This window comes from Diplodia seriata (genome assembly GCF_021436955.1).
Source record: "Diplodia seriata strain FDS-637 chromosome Unknown scaffold_10, whole genome shotgun sequence".
Taxonomy (NCBI): domain Eukaryota; kingdom Fungi; phylum Ascomycota; class Dothideomycetes; order Botryosphaeriales; family Botryosphaeriaceae; genus Diplodia; species Diplodia seriata.
Genome location: NW_027117317.1, coordinates 110,210 through 127,908, shown reverse-complemented (window position 1 = coordinate 127,908; position 17,699 = coordinate 110,210). Strand labels below are relative to the sequence as shown.

The 17,699-nt window shown below is 56.3% G+C and overlaps 4 protein-coding genes across 4 annotated transcripts; 1 reads left to right on the top strand and 3 right to left on the bottom strand.

Annotated features, from left to right (window-relative positions):
* Window positions 1-566: 566 nt before the first annotated feature.
* Window positions 567-3,718, bottom strand: SLS55_009239 (uncharacterized protein; the record flags this gene model as incomplete). Its single annotated transcript, XM_066780641.1, has 4 exons — window positions 567-834; window positions 1,350-2,184; window positions 2,246-2,486; window positions 2,687-3,718. The coding sequence occupies 4 exons, from the start codon at window positions 3,716-3,718 to the stop codon at window positions 567-569; spliced, it is 2,376 nt and encodes a 791-aa protein (XP_066628587.1).
* Window positions 3,719-7,776: 4,058 nt separating this feature from the next.
* Window positions 7,777-8,962, top strand: SLS55_009238 (uncharacterized protein; the record flags this gene model as incomplete). The annotated part of the gene is made up of 3 exons (XM_066780640.1): window positions 7,777-7,977; window positions 8,257-8,577; window positions 8,648-8,962. 3 exons carry the CDS (start codon window positions 7,777-7,779, stop codon window positions 8,960-8,962), a joined length of 837 nt encoding a protein of 278 aa, XP_066628586.1.
* A 3,033-nt stretch (window positions 8,963-11,995) lies between these two features.
* On the bottom strand, window positions 11,996-14,248 carry SLS55_009237 (uncharacterized protein; the record flags this gene model as incomplete). Its single annotated transcript, XM_066780639.1, has 2 exons — window positions 11,996-12,968; window positions 12,996-14,248. 2 exons carry the CDS (start codon window positions 14,246-14,248, stop codon window positions 11,996-11,998), a joined length of 2,226 nt encoding a protein of 741 aa, XP_066628585.1.
* A 750-nt stretch (window positions 14,249-14,998) lies between these two features.
* EST2 (Telomerase reverse transcriptase) lies at window positions 14,999-16,615 on the bottom strand (the record flags this gene model as incomplete). The annotated part of the gene is made up of 5 exons (XM_066780638.1): window positions 14,999-15,146; window positions 15,260-15,377; window positions 15,497-15,663; window positions 15,723-15,792; window positions 15,844-16,615. 5 exons carry the CDS (start codon window positions 16,613-16,615, stop codon window positions 14,999-15,001), a joined length of 1,275 nt encoding a protein of 424 aa, XP_066628584.1.
* Between the last annotated feature and the right edge of the window lie 1,084 nt (window positions 16,616-17,699).

Here is a 17,699-nt window from a genome sequence, read left to right as displayed (position 1 = left end):
CGGACGATGCGCCTAAGCCGACTGTACAAGACAGGGCACCATTAGCTCGGGATCAGACCAGACAGAGAAAAGAGAAGAACGGCCGTGGCTCGCTCAGGGTCACCATACCCGACTTGCAGTAGCCCGGACAGGCGTCATCTTGCATACTCGGATCGGTGCAGCCGCCTACGAACAGAACCGCGCGCGAATCGGTAGCGTGCTGGTTTAGACATAGCCCGCCCGCAGAGCAGAGGCTACGTTGCTCGCAGCATGGGCTGTGCTCGCCAGGCTGGAGGGAGGAATAGCATGGGGTGGCGTTTTGGGCGGCTAGGCCATTAGGGTAATAACATTGACGGGTGGCTGATGTGATCATGGCGTTAAGCATGAGAAGTAACCATACTATCGGCACTGTCGATCTGAAGAAGGCCAACGGCGGCTGTGAAAGGAAGACATGGCAGGCTGGGCCATGTGCGGATGCGCTAGGCATCGTTGTTAAAAAGCGGGGAGGTTGGCTTGGAAGAGCGAAGGCAACGCCAAACCCACATGCTTGGCCGGCGCCGGGGGGGTGTTGGGCCGACTATTTATGATTAGTAGGTACCCGGATTCCATTGGATGGAGATCAAACGGAGGATCTGTTGCCAGGTCCATAGGAGCGTATTTCGGCCAGGCTGCTTGGCGGGCGACTCGTGCGCCGTTGCCTGCCGCTTGGGAGAAAGGGGACGCAGGCTGTCCGCGCGCTCCGAAGAAGGAGTGGTTGGCCATTGTGTCAAGCCTGGAATCCTCATGCCCGGCCCAGCATGTGGCGCCTGCTCCCGCAAATTGGGACTTGTGCACACCGAGTTCTCGAAAATTTCGCTGCACCGGCAGCCTGGGTGCTGTCTACATCGTCTCCGAATACGAGCGGGTGCATACAAAGAGCCGGGGCGGCGCTGATTGCCGCCGTGTTGCCCAGCGGCGCGTCCGCCTTGCGCTCCCGCCGACGTTTGCTCGGGGCAAGCCGCACGCCCTCGGCCCGAACCCACGAGCTTGATCCAGGGAGGGACGGCAAGGCCTCTGAGCGAGCCGAAATGACGTCGAGAAGCACGGTTGTGGGGAGTTCTGGACCCGCGTGTTTTTAGAAGCTGCCTATCGTCGCCAACCGATATCAGGATCGTCGAGTCAGCTGTTGCAACACCAGAAATCGGCAGAACATGGCGCGAGTATCGACGGACCCCCATGCGTAGGCGCCATTCCCCATTGTCGAAGTTGTGAGTTACGAAAGGTCCCGCTCACATCGCCACAAAGCCCGCCGAGCGCCTTCTCTTAATTCCTCCACGACTTCCCTTGCCGGCATCACCCTTTTCACCAAGCCCACAGCCGTACCCGCATACGTCGTCATCCTCCCCTTTGGCCCCCAGCCGCCGTCGCCGAGCTTGACGGCCTCTTCATAGAACCTTATGTTCTCTTCCAACGGCATGCCTTCCTCCGCATCTTCCCAGCTTCGGTTCAGGACTCCTCTGGCGTTGTATCCCTCTGGCCAATCCGTAGTGCCCCGCAGTTGGTCGTAAACTTTAGTCCTCGCCGTGCTGGCACCACCATCGCTTGCGCGGATGACCTCCGCTCTGTAGCCCGGCGCAATGGCTGCCTCCGGACAAGCAAGGAAACGCGTGCCTATAACCACGCCCTCCGCTCCCAAAGCCAGCGCTGCCGCGACGCCACGGCCTTCGGCGATGCCGCCGGCGGCCATCAGAGCTGGCCTCTCTCTCGAGGAGAGATTGAGAGCCGCGATGGCGTCAGCAACCTCGGGCAAGAGAGCGACGATGCCCGCGCCACGCTCGCGGCCGTGCCCGCCCGCATCGGTGCCCTGGACGACCAAGACATCCGGCTTGCAGACATGTGTCACGGCCAATGCCTCGGCGACGGTGCCAACCTGGACCCAGATGCTCGTGCGGCCCCGCGTAGCTTCGCGGATGGTGCTAGTCCAGAGCCCGAGATCGTCCGTCTTGCGCGGTGCGAAGAACCAAGCGGCGGCAGGCGTGTACTCTCCCAGCAGAGCGGCCGCTTGCTCGAGATTTGCGCCCCAGTTGATGAAGCCTACGCCGATAGGAAGCACCCTGTGCGGGTCCGAGCGGGGAATTGGGTTGGTCGTGAGCTGCTGATGGGCTTTGCGGAGATTGGGTTCGAGGATGCTTGTATCGCTGCCAGCGGCAATGAAGCCAAGACCACCTGGCGGCCATTGTCAATATTGCCGTCTATGGCGGCGCACGCAAGAGGTGGTAAAGCTCACCTGCCCGTGACACCTCGACAGCCAGCGGGACGAATGCAATAAGGCGCATGGGCGCGCCCACAATGAGCGGCGCCTGGACCCAAGGGAGACCGGCTCTGAAAGCAGCTGATGAATTCATGGCGGATTGCTTGAAATCATCGAGGCGAGAGGCAGACTGGAGGGTAAAGTACTTGGAGCAGCCGAGAAGGATGACGACGTCTGCGGGGAAAGTCGGGGGTGCGCTCTGACCATCTCCGCGGACCTGTCCTTTCGCAGGAACGGGGAGCCCAAACAGGCAACTGCAAAGTCGAACTTCAATGCTGCAACGGGTTCAATGCTTTATTTGTTGCTGTGTTGTCCTAAACAAAACAAAACGCCAGGTTCGCAACAAGGACGCCTTCTTGCTTGAGGAAATCATTTCATCATCCCGTTGGGTCCAGCGTTGCGCCCCTTACGGCGTACAAAGCATGCCGAGGTCTGCATTTCCTCATCCCCTTTCTCGATCGTGCGTTCGCCATCACCAAAGATTTCCTTAAAGGCTCCATCATACGAGGCCCAGGCAGCATTGACGAGGGCGTTGGCAAAAGCTGCCACCCATCTCGGGCTGTTGCCGTTCTTGTCTTGGAATGCTTCTTGGAGTGATATCATCACGAGGAAGAGCGGTAGCCAGATGGTATTGAACATCATCTGTCCCACGCGTTGCCGTTTACTCGTGATAGTGTACGGCCGGATCTCGTACAAATAGTCTTTGTAGTCCTTCGGCAGCCGGTGTTCTTCCGCTCCATCAGTGATGAGCTTGAGATACCGAGCAGATGGCTGGGCATAGGATGGGTCTGGTCTCTTGAGGCGTCCACCTCTGTCGGATGGCGCAAAGAGGGTGTGCGCTTTGAACGGCTGGCCCGTGGGCTGATCTGGCACCGAGTCCTCGTCGTCCAAAGGATAGCAGTCCACGAGCACATCCTTGTACCCGGTACCACCCCCCTCGGTTGCGATGATGTGCGCGTAGTCGCTGAGCGTTACTTCATAAACGACTCCAACAAGGCCTTTCTTCCAGCGATCTTTGTGGTACTCGGAAGTAGGTGCGAGCAACGGCGTCTTCTCCGAGGCTGTCTCGTCCTCATTCCCAAGCGTAGAGTCCCTCAAGCCCGAATTGGAGAAGCATGGTTCAGTGTATGGAATGCCGGGCAGGTCAAATGTAATGCGGAGCGACGGCACGACGACGTTTATCTGCGACAAAGGCCTGATGCCTCGCTTGCCCTGGAAAGTCTCGTAGCACAGGTTGGAGCCATATGCCAGGTAAAGAACTGTCTCCTTGGCAGCGGCAGTGACGTTGTCCAATGGGGTTGTATCCTGAAGATCGAGGGGTGTCTCGCAGAGAGATTGTTTCCTGCGCTCACCAGATGGCGGCGGGAGACTTGGCGGGGTTTTTGAGCGGCGCTTCCTGGAGAACAGGGAGTCGGTCGACTCGGAAAGGCCCAGGGTTACTGCAGACATGGTGGCGCTAGCGAATGAGAGGGCGATTAAGCGGATCAAGCTTTGACGAAGCTGACGGAAACGGCAATTAACGGGATGAGGTGACCGGGCAGAGGAATAGCGCAAGTGGGGGTATATAACAGCTCGAGCGACGAGTGTTGCGCCGACTGCCACCAGCCGCTGGCCGGAGTTGATTGGTAAGACCGCGATAAGATAAGCCGGCTCGGAGAACGCGTCTCCCGAGCGCCGACGCGTCGTGCCTAACGGACGGGACGGGCTGGTACCTAGGCATCAGCATCTGTATGTCAGCTTTCTTCCGTAGCGGGCGCCGCAGCCACCTCTTGACAATTCCGTAGCAAGATTTCTCGAGATAGTTAGGGGCTAACCTAGACGCGTTCTTGTCTCCGGGTAGCGGCACCGCGTCAACTCGCTTGCCCGTGTTCGCAAGGCTGGCAATTAGAATGAAACCAAGGACGACGGATGCCTCATTGTTTCAATCCTGCCTTTCCTCATCGCACCTTAGAAAACTCCACATTTCACCGCGGCACTGGCTGCGTCCCGGGTCTCTGGTGCTAGCCCACCCACAACAGCGTGGTTGGCCAGGAATGCCGGGATAGTTGTAGCATGTCTTGCAATCTTCATCCATCTCTCATTTCATTGTCGGCATTGGCCTGGGGGTCGGTTACGGCGCGTGACGTGGCTTTGGGAAAGTGCGCGGACCCTGAGCCCAGTGGCCTCCTGCCCGTCTCGCCCATGTCTTTTCTTCCTCACCCTCCCGCGCCGCCATTTCGCACTCTCACCACTAGCGAGCTGGCCGAGCTCGAATCACCCGGCTTGGTGCCATGCCGCGCAACGAGGCTGAAGCAGAGCATCTGCTCGCAAAAGTAACAACCGCTCTTACTTCAGATGGCAGCCTCACCGCACCCAGGCCGCTATGCGAAGTGATCGTAGGTGGATCCCGACACCTCCCCGATACCCAACTCACGCGGCGTAGGCCTTCCTAACACAGCAAGACGGACATCATGTTCAAGATGCAGTCGGGAAGTCTCTGTGCACGAATTTGCTCAGGTTCTTCCTCAACTCGGCCAATGGTCTGCTCCTCCGGCGATGGGCAAGTCACTCCATCTCTCAAGTGAGCCGGTCAGCTTACAGAACCACAGTCCGGGTTACTTCTTTACGAGCTCTGTCGCAGGTCCGAACGCACAGTCGAGCTTCTCATTGGCCAAAAGACCACGACAGCTTCACTACTAAGTGGTCTTGGCAGAATCGTCCAGCTTCAGGACGATAGAGAAGATTTGAAGCTGGTTTCTTGCATGATCATGAGCGAGCTCGCCCTCAAGAACGTCGATCAGCATCTTCTCTGGCCTAGCCAAACCAAACGTGCTACATTCGTTCACGGCGATTCCCAGGAATGGATGGTCGGTCTGCAGACCGTCCTTGATAGTTTCTCGGAATCTCAGGCGTACGTCGCCACCTCGCCGTTTTTCTTGTACCTTACACTGATCATACACAGATCACAAGCCAGTATGTTTTATCCTCGTGCTGTCCAGGCTGGTCGAGGTTTGTCTTTCGACGAGCAAACGGGGCGACTTCTCATGCTCATCGAAGACCGTTTGACCGTCGTTGTTACTCCTCCTGCCGCTCATCACACCTTTTATGTGGACGTCCCTTTTGAGAATATAGTTGGAGTGACTATCTTATTGGAGCTTGAAGTGCGTCTGGACTTGGTGAGCACCAGTGGCTCCTGGACTTATGTCGTCAACGCGGAACCATATCGTACGGACGCAATTTTCATAGAGCTCGCCACAGCCGATCAAGCGCAACAAGTCCTAAAAGAGATTCAGCAAAGGTGTAGGCTGGGAAAAGCATCTCACAAGCAGAAGTTACCTTCAGCTCGATCATCCAGTGCTGCTCTGGTGTTCGATGGCACCCCAGGGTCCGATTATATGGGCTTTGAGCCACCAAATACCTTATTGGGAGGTACTGAGGACCCGCTGCAAGTCCACGATGCACCACCAATGGCGGAGGCAGAGCACAATGCTGCTCAGGGCCGACTCACTCATGGCGCAAGATTCAAAGATCAAACTCCCGCACAAAAAGACCCTGATGAACATGTCAACTCTGGAGGTGAGGAGCAAGAGGACAATGACGTTGACCAAATCACGGCCGTAGTCTCACCTGGGTTGGCAAGGAATGGCTTGGAAAAGAGCCCGCACAATAACCCTACGCATGTCTCCACTGAAAACACAAAAACACAAAGCAAGGAAGAATCCAGCATCTACAGTCTTCCAGAAGAGAGCCCAGGGCCAACAATCCAGCCTGAGGAATCTCGGAAAAGGAAGGGGAAAGGTGAAGGCGGAGCTACTCAACCAGCTCCTCAACCTCTAAAACGTGAGTCAAAAGGGAAACCCTCGAGAGGACGAAAGCGCAAATTGGGCCAGAAGAGGAAATCCGACGAAACTGAAAGCGATGAGGGTGATGACGAATATCAGCCGGGACAACAACAAAGAACCAGTCACGATACATCAGGCAGAGTCACAAGAGCATCGGCAGCCCAAAAGTCCCATTCAAATGGACCAGCTAAAACGCAAAGTGGACGGCCGACGATCGTCGAGCAAGTCGCTGAGACACCACCAAAGCCGAGCGGTAACCTACCTCCTGTCCAGCAGTTAAGTGATGGGAGCAAACGTGAAGCCTATACAACACTTGCTGGGAGCAACGCCAGACACCGGTCAGGGTCGCGTCAACAGCAACGCTACCCGTCAGGATCAGTCGACTGGAAAAAGCCCCAGTTGTTGCCCCCCAGTAGTAAGTCCAAGAAGCTTAAGGTAGAAAGAGGAGCTTTTGGGGATGACGAAGACTGCATTACTCACCCGGAAATTGGAGAGGCCGTTGCGTATGAGCATCCTGAAACGACGAATCGGAAAACTGTGAAGGCAAAAGCTGTCAACGAGAAAGCGCCTGCACGAAGGCCCAGGCTCGATCGGAAGCAAGAAAGCTCATCGGAAGCAGGAGAATCTCAACATAGTGCCATGGTTGTGAGCTCAGACGAGTCCAACATCAGCACTTCGGAGCAAGACGAAAATTCGAAGCCCAGAAGTAACATCAAACCGTCAGAACACCGCATCGAACACGAAGACATGGGACCACTTGAGCATGAAACAAGATCCACTAACGAGCCCACGAGACATATCGCCAAACCAAAGCACGATTTACGGGGAACTCAGCCCGCGAAATACGCAGAGAAGAAGATGGCGGAGATGCCATTCAACAGTTCCCGGAAGCGGAGAGGCGTTGAAGTTTTTGAAGAATCCAGTGTCCTCAATAGCTTGTCGAGGGCTGATGAGCAAAGTGGAAGCGCTGGAAGAAGAAGTCTGATCGATGAGCACGTATCAAGGGAATCATCAATGCATGCCTACGATCTCCCAGGGCTACGTCATGAAGAGCGCCACTCAACACGCAAAACTCCGGACCACACGAAACCTGTACGTACGACCTACAGCTCAGGGAAGTTCAGGAAGAAACGGGAAAGGGACAGATTTGGCTCTCTGATTGATCAAGAGGAAGGTTCCTCCAAGGCAGCTCCGGCCCCGGCATACCTGTTGCCTAACGAGCGATCCGCAGGACTGGACAACTCTCAGAAGGGTGACAAGCTCATATCGGCCGACCACAATGAAGATGAGGTAGGAAGCAACCTACCTGCAATGCTACTCGCGAAACAAATCAGGAGAAACGACGATGTTTTAGAGGCGGACAATCTTAAAAGCCCCACCTCACTGAGGTTGGAGGATCCTGTGGAAGACTTTGCCAGTGTTGCTACACCGGTTGGATTTTCCTCATCTGTATCCATTGGCCAGCCGATATCCGCCGCATTCGAGGCGGAGTCATCTCCACTTGCCCGTCACTCAAGTAGAAATGCCTATGTATCGAGTGTGAGACCTGGAAAGAAGCAAAACACAGCGAGCCAAAATCAGAGCCAGGAAAGCGCCCCCTTCGATTCCGGCGAGCCAGAGGATGGGCCATATCGCCCACCGTCCGCGCAGCGCGCGAAGGCAGAAGTGACCTCCACTCTTCGCAACATGGATGGTACGCTTCTGAAACGCGTGAAACAAGTGCAGCATGACGGTATCACGAGCGTGCTGGAGTCTGCTACTGAACCTAGGGGAATGGATTGCGAGCCTGTCGTTCCCGCAGTTCTAACTCAGCCAAGGCTTATATCCGCCAAGGGCCTTGATAACCTACAGCTTTCCGACGCCATTCCTCAGCAGGATGCTGGGGAAGTGAGAGCCGTCATATCTCGATCTCAGGTTGAAGGTCGTTTAACGTCCGAAAAGCACCAGATGGGAGGAGGTGTAGCGCGACACCACAAAGACGTGACTCAGCATAGACGAGTCCAAGGCCAGCCAAAGCGAGTTGTGTCCAGTAACAGCAAGAAGGTGCCAGAGTCTCCTGGGGCAGATTCAAAGGCGATAACAATACATATTCCTCAAAGGTTGTTGATGACGTCGAGATCATTGCAGACGCCTGCTCAACCTCTGATGGACCCATTTCATGGACAGGCTTCAACTCCTGGTCGGCCGAAGGATGAGACCAGGTTCATGCGAAACCTTCGAAAGCAAATGGAGGAGAAGGCCAGGACTACTCGGATGAAGCGGAATGACGACGGCCGGGAGTGTGCCGATGACGACGACCCTGACCGAACTTTGGTAGACATGATTGAAGACGCTTTCGATATGGACTCGGCCGAAGATAAGAGCTCGACGGCACTTGTCTCCTCGACGGATGCCGAGTCAAATGGCCATTACGAGAAGATGGAATGGGAGAGATCTCTGAAGCCGCACCAAAGGGATATCTTCGACGTCCTTACTCGTATATCAAGGGTAAGTATCCATCCTGCACCCGAAACCGCAATTCAAGTCCTCGGTGGCCATTCATTTAACACATGTGCAGCATTTCGTTCGGCATCTGATAGACTCAGAGACGGCCATTGAAGACATCTTACAGGACTTCGAGGCGGACGGCACGCGCCTGATAGAGTTAATGGAGGAGACACACCGTAAAGAGTATGACACACAGAGGAAGTGCCTTTTGGAAGCACGCACGCATTTGTCGAGAGCTCTATTACGCATCAAGGATCAGGTTGTAGAGCACGAGAGGCAGGCCCGAATCACTCTTCTCAGCAACAGCTGGGAAAAAGAGGAGTCGGTATCGAAAAAGCACATTTCTCACCTGGAGAAGATGCTCAACCAAATGGCCGACCCGTAAGCAACAATATTCCACGTGAAATCTGAGGGATTTTCCTTCGAATACCTACATATAACTCTACTATTTCCTACACGAGGACCTTGCAACCTGCGGATCATTGTGGATTTTCAAAGGGTTTAGTTCAAGTGACGGTCCCGAACACGAAGTTCTCTCAAAGTTTATTGCTGGCTACGTAAATTCGCCGGTTGAGGTTTTCGGTGTGTTGTGATAATTCTATTGACAGTTCTACAAAAGAAGTCTGTAGGCCCAGAGGTCCGCAGTAGATAGACGGCGAAATGATACCAACAAGAGAGCCCAGGTAAAGGGTCACCAGTGTGCCTGCCCGCTATCGTTAGCCAACAGTGACGCCAGCACTTCACCGACTCGCGTTAGAGAAGTGTTTCGTGACAACGCATCTTCGCGGGCAGAGACAGCGCACGTCGTCTCTTCCAGTGTCCGCCTTCACCACGTCTGGCGTCCCAGGCAGCAACCATGCGACCAAGCCGTCAGCAACATCCCTGCATGGCTTGGCTCCATTTGGGGCCCAGTCAAGGTCAGGAGTGGCAATAGCTGAAGGCCCGGTAAGGCAGCTCTTGCGTCAACGTCCGCTTTCTGCGGGGGCCCCCACATCGTGCGCACTAATCGCTGCTCGCGCTCGCTCCGATTCGCGCAATTCCTCGTACACACAAAGCTTCGAGTTTTTATTTTATACAACGCCCTTGTTCGGGGTGGTGCGTACGGTGCACTGCCACCTGTACATACCACGTGCATAACCGAAGTACACGTCGCCCGGGGGGCTGGGCTGTTGGGGAGGGGCCATTGGGGCGTGGCTGGGGCTCGGTTGGATGCATGATCCCTCTGCTCGGGGGCGTCGTGGCTATCGGTTGCTCAGCAGAGCAAAGGGCGGACGGGTTGACGCCCACGATGGAAGGATGCACACATGGATGCAGCCTTGGAAGGATTGGAGGATTTCAAGGTGGCAATTTGGCGCGGAACATAAGCTTATTAACCAGCCACAGCAATGACCTGGTCCGACCGAGGTGCCGTAGCGAGCGAAGTGGCTTCCGATATTCGCCTGGGCAAACACGGCGGTGAGGTCGGTTGAAGCCGACATGTAGGTTGGGGAGTTTGTTTCTCTTAATCAATCTGCCACTCGTTTGGGCTTGTGCCGATCATGCCGCGCCGACCGGATGCCGCGCGCTGGATGGTGGTGTGGGGCTGAGCAGATGCTGTGGAAATTGGACCAGGGGGGCATCGGCCCAAGGTGCTTTGCTCCTGGCCCTGAACGTTGAGACGTCGAATCGCCATTATTATAGCTCGACGTCCTATAACACAGTTCAACCCCCGTGGCACGTCAAAATTTGGACACCTTGAATTGCTGCCGCAGCTGCTACGTTCAGTTGCCCCAGCTGGCTTCGAAAGGAGCCGGGCCCGGGGCCTGTCTCTATATCAGCCACAGCGGGGAAGGAAGAAAAGCCTTTTTCCTCGGACTGATTTTCCTGATACAATAATACTAGCCCCCGTGTGGCTGCGGTGTGTTTCGCCTTTTCCATGTTACCTACAACGACGACTCAGCGCGCATGAGTCCGAGACGTCTGTCCGGACCATGTCTCATGCGTCCACACGATTTACCCTACTGCTCGCAAGGCTTCTTCGGCCAGATGTGGAGGGTGCAAGTTTGGAAGAGAGACGCATGAGATGGCAAACAGCACGCCGCAACCTCGGGCCCGGGGTGCAAAGAAAACGAGGCTCATGCATTCGCAGAAGGACCCACAGCCTTGAACCAACCCGGATACAATTGCCGGCATGGGAACCGACTCTCAATCTGAGGGAACTGACTTGCTGGTACTCCACTCGGCTCACCGCACGCTCGATGCTGCGAATCCTACAGCTAATCGCACGGCCAAATAGGGAGTCGTTTGGTAAAAATGCAAACTCACTTCTCATTCGCATGTGCGACGCGCAGTCTGACAGCACCAGCTACCAATAGCCTTAATCCCCAAGCACTTTGTACACCAAACCCCCCTTCCTTTCCTTTCAGAGTGTTGTTGAAGAATCCCGGCCGTTCAAAAGACTCGTCCTACCCACCCAATTCCGTCTAGCAATGGACAAAAGCAAGAAATGCAGAAATGCAGAATGCGCCGAAACCGGTTCTCGGGGAAAGATGACGATAGACGACCTTCGCGCTTGGTCGTTCACAAACAGAATTCTAGACAAAACGCAAAGCAGAAATGAACGCCCTACAAGGCGGCTTCAACGCAAGAAATAAAGAAACCCGGCAAGACACGCCACGTGACTGTGTGTGGTACGAATCACCCACGAACAAAGTTGTGCTGATATCAAATGCCCAGCTGCCGCCTGTAGCCGTCACAGGCAGGAAGAACCATCCAGCTGGGCCTGTGTCGTAGAAGGAATCCAAGAAACGTTGCTCGATCTCCAACGCTGAGAGCCACAAAGGAAATAAAATCCGCTGCGGAGTCCGTCTCTCGGTCCTCCGAAGGGTAAGTTACCGTTTAAACACAACGGTGTTGACGGCCAGCCCGAGAGCGACAAGGCACATCGGGCTGCCGAGAAGGGTAGCTCCAAAGAAATGGTCCAGAACAATGAGCGTAGAGCACCAGGCTGGCTGGGGTACGTTGGACAGAAGCCGAGGCATGATAAAAACCGATCAGTCGCCTAGCCATGGTCTCATTACGGTGTCGCGAAAAAAGAAAAGAGTCGATGCGTAGTCGTGCTCGTGCTGTGGTGCGTCGGTGTCCGCAAAGGTGAAAATGATACTGCCGATACGCCGTGACGAGTCTTGCGCTCATTAGAGTGTGATTGCAATCCGATGCCCCTGATTGCCGCAATTATTGATCCACTGCGCCTTGGTCGCCGCCCCGCTTCGCTTCAATCGGGATTAGTAATTACGTTTGTATGCACGTATTTCCCCTTTTTACAATGCTTCTTCCTCCTTCTCTTCAGGAGTAGCCGTTCGCTCACATAGCAGGGGCTCTGGGGGGTGGGGATCGATCCGACCAAGTGGCGCCGCGTCCAGGTGCTGGAGTTGTTGAGCTACCTCGCGCCTCCAGGGCTCACCACACCATTACTGGCGGAATCGACCTTTCCGGCGTTTCGAACGCCTCTCATAAACGCATCTTCATCCTTGACATCCCACTCTTGCGTCGCACTCCATCCCAACAAACACAAAACCTCTTCTCTGCTCCCGTACAGGCGTCCTTCCAGAGCATCCAGCACTCCGACTGCGGCTCTCACAAGCGATTTGTCGCCCTCAAAGATGTAGACATCCCAAATACGGCTGGCAATGTCGAGCCCAGGGCCGTGGCAAAACATGGTACGGAACAGCGGATCGAGGAACTCTTCCGGCTCCAGGGAAACTCCCTCGGTGAGATGGTAGTGCAGCTTGGGGATCTTATAGTGGAGCGTTTTCAGGACAAGGTCGCGAGCGCGGCGCATGGCGTTGGTGTCGTTGACAAGGAAAGCCATGGGAAGCGAGCGGTTCAACACGTTGGCCAGACTGATGAAGGCGTCGGCTGGAGACATGTTGAGGATCAAGAGACCAGCGATCAGGTGGGTTCCGTAGATATAGCCGACATCGGAACGGTACATCGAATAAGCCATGAGCACATCAAGAAGACTCTCGTGCAGAGGGCCACCGGCCTGGAAGATCTTGAGCTCAGGGTAGGCGTCGTTGGTATCCCGCCTGATGCTATCGAACCAGATTGATTCGCGTGCATTACCCCTGGACTCTGGGTCGAGTTTGGCCAGCTTCTTGTCCAGCTTTTTGGCGCGCTCTAGCGCTGCTTTGTAGCCGGTTTCGGACAGACCCAGCTCGTTTCCGATCGCGCGTTTCCAAACCGTGCCACGGCTTCGAGGCGTGATACCGCGCCACCACAGCTCGCGTGTGCGTGGCTCGTTGATGACCTGTTCCCAGTTGGGAAGCACGTGCTGGTCCCAGATGCGCGAAATCGATGTATGGGTGGTGTCGCGTTGCTGCTGCTTCTCTTGAAGCTTCGTGGCCATTCGTCTCTCTGCTATCAGTTAATATGCGTACGTTTCCACACCGCGAGAACGGTACTTGCCAGCCTCCTGTGCAGCCGCCATCATTTTTTGGTATTCCCTCAAATGCTTCTTTTCTTCCTGCGGGTCCTTGGGCGGAAGCCAACTCGGCCTCGTACGACTCAGCACCTTCTCCTTCTCCTTGCTGATCGGCAGAGGATCGATCATGATGTTTCCTTTTTGGATCGGAGGTAATTGAACCAAAGATGGGCTGCTCTTCCTTTTCTCTATCGATGGCCGTGCCGATGCCACGCCGCTCTGAATCCTCGCCTCGCGCTGGCGCTCGGTCTCGCCCGCATATTCCTCTAGCGCCTCTGTCAATTCCCTTGCCTCCTGCGATAGGTCATCCAGCGCATCTCCCCATGATTTTGTTCGCGTAATGTCGAGCTCACTGTCTTCGGGGATGCTACTGTGCGTAGAAGCGGCATATGATGAGCCGGTGGATGATCGGGACGGGGATTTGGGAGGTCCGTTGTCGTGAGGCTTCACATCGGGCACGCTGTCGGCGACGGACGAAAAGGACGGAGACCGTGATGCTCGGTGATGAGGCGGCCGGGGCGACATGGGAACGTTCCACATGATGGCATCGTCGGGGAGATCCTCGTCTGAGTCGTGATACTCGGCCTCCAACTCTTCCACGGTCTTCCGCCCGGGCTGCCAGGACTGTCTGCGCACAGTAGGCATGAGGCCCGGCTTGAAGTCGTGAGAGCCGTTGCGCGAGGTGGGCGACGGCGGCGCAGTGAAACGCTTGGAGGGAGAGCGGGGAGAGCGGGCGGCGCTGCCTGCAGGCGAAGGGGATCTGGATTGGCGGCCGGGGGTCAATGAGGGCGTGGAGGGGCTGATGAAGCCACGGCGCATGCCGCGGCGGCTGGGAATGCCGAGAGTGGAAGAGGCATCTTTCGCAGAGCCATTGACGTTCACGCGTAGACCTGGCTTGGGGGCCTTTGCCGAAGTGGTCAGGTCGCGGCCGGGAGTTGGGCCGGGGGCGGGCAGGGTGGTAGAGCGGGCGAGGGTTGCGGTGGGCGTCATTGGCGAGCGCGGAGGGAAGGCTTTGGCGGAGTCGCGCTTGTCGGCATGCAGGGTGGTGGACTTGATGTCGTCGAGCGTGATGTCCTCGAAGTGGGAGATGTCATGCGGGCCGGGCAGCTCGGACAGGCTCGAGTCCGGCAGCGACGACGACTTGGACGACTTGGAGTCGGTCAGGTCCGGGGGCGAGTCGGGAGCGGGCGGATGCTGGAAGGCTTGCATCGTCTGGAGGCGCGACGTGGTCATCGGTCTCAGGAGAGGGCGGATACGGGGGGCTTGGGAGTCGGCGGCGGCGGCGGAGCAGGGAAGGGTCGCGGAGGAGGGACAGCGGTCGGCAGCGCGCACAGAAGCGTCGTCGAGCGTCACAGGCGGGCGGAGGGCATGCTCGGGGGAAACGAAGGGCTGCTCGGCGATGCTGGCAAGGCTCGGCCACGGCGCTCTCGTGGGCGCGTCGAGCCGGGGGATATATGGGTGCAATGGGGCGCGCGCACCGCACGTCGTTGCGGGCATGGCGAAGGGGGAGCGACTCGCACACCCCGGTCGCTTGAGCTGTCGGTGTCACCACTTGACCGCTTTCGGCGCGCGGGATCCTTAATAACCAACGAGCACGGGCGGGCGAAAGAAATTATCTAGAGGAGCAGCAGCTGGTCGCAGCAGCGGCGCGAGAGAAAACGCTTGCGCGCGGCGCCTGGTGTGGGGAGCGCCTGGCTCAAGAAGCCCCAAACCCGGGGGCTGGCGGCGCTCTCGAGGCTGGCTTTCTGGCTGCGATGCGGCAGCCTCCCGCGTGCATCAGCGCTGCATCATCGCGACCGCCGCCAATGCCCGCGCGCCCGGGCCCTTTGTCTGCGCCCGCCCCGCCGAATCAGGCCCAGTCTAGATCGCGATTCGCGAATTAACGGATGGCCGCACCGCTCCCCTGCTCTGCGCGCACACGCCCAACACGCGGCCTCCCGGCCTCCCGGCCTCCCTATCTCATGCGCTGACTGCCTGTGCCAGCGCCGCCCGCTCGGCCGCCCCCCGCGGCTTGCCCGCCGCCCCCCGCGCCGCCAGCCATCGCAAGAGCAGCGCGTGCTTGGTCTGCTTGCGCTGAAACACCGACTGGAAGGCGCGGTAGCAGAGCCTGTCGCGAGTCAGTCCACAAGCCCGCCGTTGGAATTTCGCGGCAGCCACAGCGCCTTTTTCAGCTGCTTCTGGCCAAGGGGGGTGCGCAGCAGCCAAGTGGGCGCAACTCACCATTGTGTATGACGTCGGCTAACCTCGCACTGGTAGCCCTGCCACGCCGCCGCCTTCCTTCCCTCCCTCTTGCGCCGCATCGTGGCCGACGCCAACGCTGCAACGTCGTGAACTGTCTCTGTGCATCGTCAGCCGCATCCTTGCCCATGTCTCTCCTCCCGCTGATCGACCGTGTCTTCCCGGACACGAGGACTGATCGGCACACTCGATCGACGATCCTTGCGAGCCCGCACTTACTGATGAGAAGGCCGTCGTTGTTGCGCTTCTGTGCTGGCAGACACTTGAGGTATTCGAAGCATTTCCGCGCTGCGTCGGCGAAGCATCGATAGAGGTTGCCAAGAACCGTAGACTCCAGGTTGAGCGATGTGTCGAGAAGCATTGCGTGCAGCTGGATCTTCAGAGCACTAGACGGAAATGGTTAACGGCTCTCCTCCTGCTGGGCGGGGACCCGGTTTTAACTTACTTCAGCGTTTTTCGATGGAATGTCTGCCCGGGAAGCTTTGAAAATTCTACGGTTAGACCGTTGCGTAATTCTGCCAATCGTCAGCCCTGAGACTGCACCCCGCCGCATAGTGCTCGCTTACCGCGCGGAGCCTTTGGCCGGAAGTCTTTGCTGATGTTCAAGTTTCCTGTGTTGATCAGCGTTCCACAATATGGAAAGCTTGTCAGTGACGGGAGTCGGGGCACCTCGGTGCCGTCCACGCTGCAGGTAAAATTCAACAGGGTCTTGTCTTTCGTGATGCCGACGCCATAATCTTCGCTGCCTGCATGCATGACGCGCAGGAACCGTTCAGCGTGCTGTCGTTCGGTAGTGATCAGTAACGAATCATCAATCAAGCGGAGCAAGACGCTTCTGTCGGGCCTTAGGAAGCTTAGAAGATCGGCCTCCAGTTCCGCGTAGAAAAAACTACACAGCAGGCTGGACAGTACAGAGCCTTGGGGAATTCCCGTCTTTTGCCTGTAGAATTTCTTGCCAATTTTGACGATGTTTCTTTCGACGTGCTCCGTCAAGAGCCTCATTACTTCCTCCTTGCTCTGCTTTTGCTCAACAACCGAGTCGACAAATACTGTGCTGCTGCGAGATTTGATCCTCAACTGCCGCCGCAAAAATTCTGCAAAGTCTCGCCGGTCACCTGTGTCTCTTGCCTGCGCAAGGTATCTCTTGACCGGCTTCGCAGCAGACCCGATGTTGTTCGAGTACCGGTATGGAACTACTGCGTTTACTTCGACATGCCGCCTGACACGATAATCCTCAAGACTTAGCAGAGCCTTAATGGTATTTAATAGCCTCTTCTGAGGGATTGTGTCGAAGCAGGATTTCACATCGACCTTGACGAAGTAAAGCGGCTTTTCCATGAGACCTTGTTGTTCCAAAGCCAAACGGAACGCCTTGAGCCGAGAGTACATCTCGCCGACAGAAAACAGGGATGAACCGAGTATCTTAGGCTGGTGGGACTGCGGAAAACAGTAAGTAGCCGCATCGAAAGCACAGCGGAACTCCTACCTTCTCCAAGTTGAGGACACTGAAGATCGGCTTCATTACTGAGTTGATGCTTCTCCCCAGAACTGACCTACCATTCACCACGATTTGCACCCGCCGCCTAAGGTTTGTTATTGGTCGCGCTCCGATTTTCTTGGGCAAAAGGCGGATCTGGCTGTAGCCAAGTTGACGCGACGCCAGGATTCTGGAGGCTCTATCGGTCTTCAATTCTTCGAAGGTGGTCGTTTTCAAATGTGTCAACACGGGTTCCGTCAGTTTCTTCCATACATCATGGCGAAAATAGTATAGTCGGTTTTTATCGGCGTTGGATTCAGTCACGTGGAAGTTGGTGCGGATAAGGAGGATGAGAAAGGAGTCGAGTAAATAGTAGATAAGCTCTGCGAAGAGCTCTCGTCTTTTGTTGAAATCCGATTGTGACATATTATGTCCTGGGCGAACGTTCGGAGGCCGAAGCCAAGCAACGCCGGCAATCTACACTCAGAATAAGCTACGGCTCCAAATCTTAGAGCGCGGATCTTACCTTCATATCCTGCATGACCTCATGAAGCGTAAGGCTTTCAAAGCGGCGAAGGCGCACGAATCGCCCTACTTGGGCCAGAAAGCAATGACTGTTGTGTGCATGGGCCGCACCCTCGCCCCAGAAACGACTGGGTACGACCTTCATCATTATGGTACGACAGAAGGCTTCAACTTGGTACTCTGGAGTCGCCATATCGGTGAAGCAGACTTGACGTGGGCCGCTTCCTGTAGAGGTGGGCCCCTGCTGCAATCCCAAAAATCCAGCTGTATCCATCTTCTCGACGTGCCGATACCCTGATGATAACTCTTGTCGGTGCTCATTCGTGGTAGTACGGAATCCTTCGTACAAGGTTGGACAGTAGTAATGGAGCATTTCAACGTAGGAACATCGGTGATGTAAGACACGGAAGCGGCGAACAA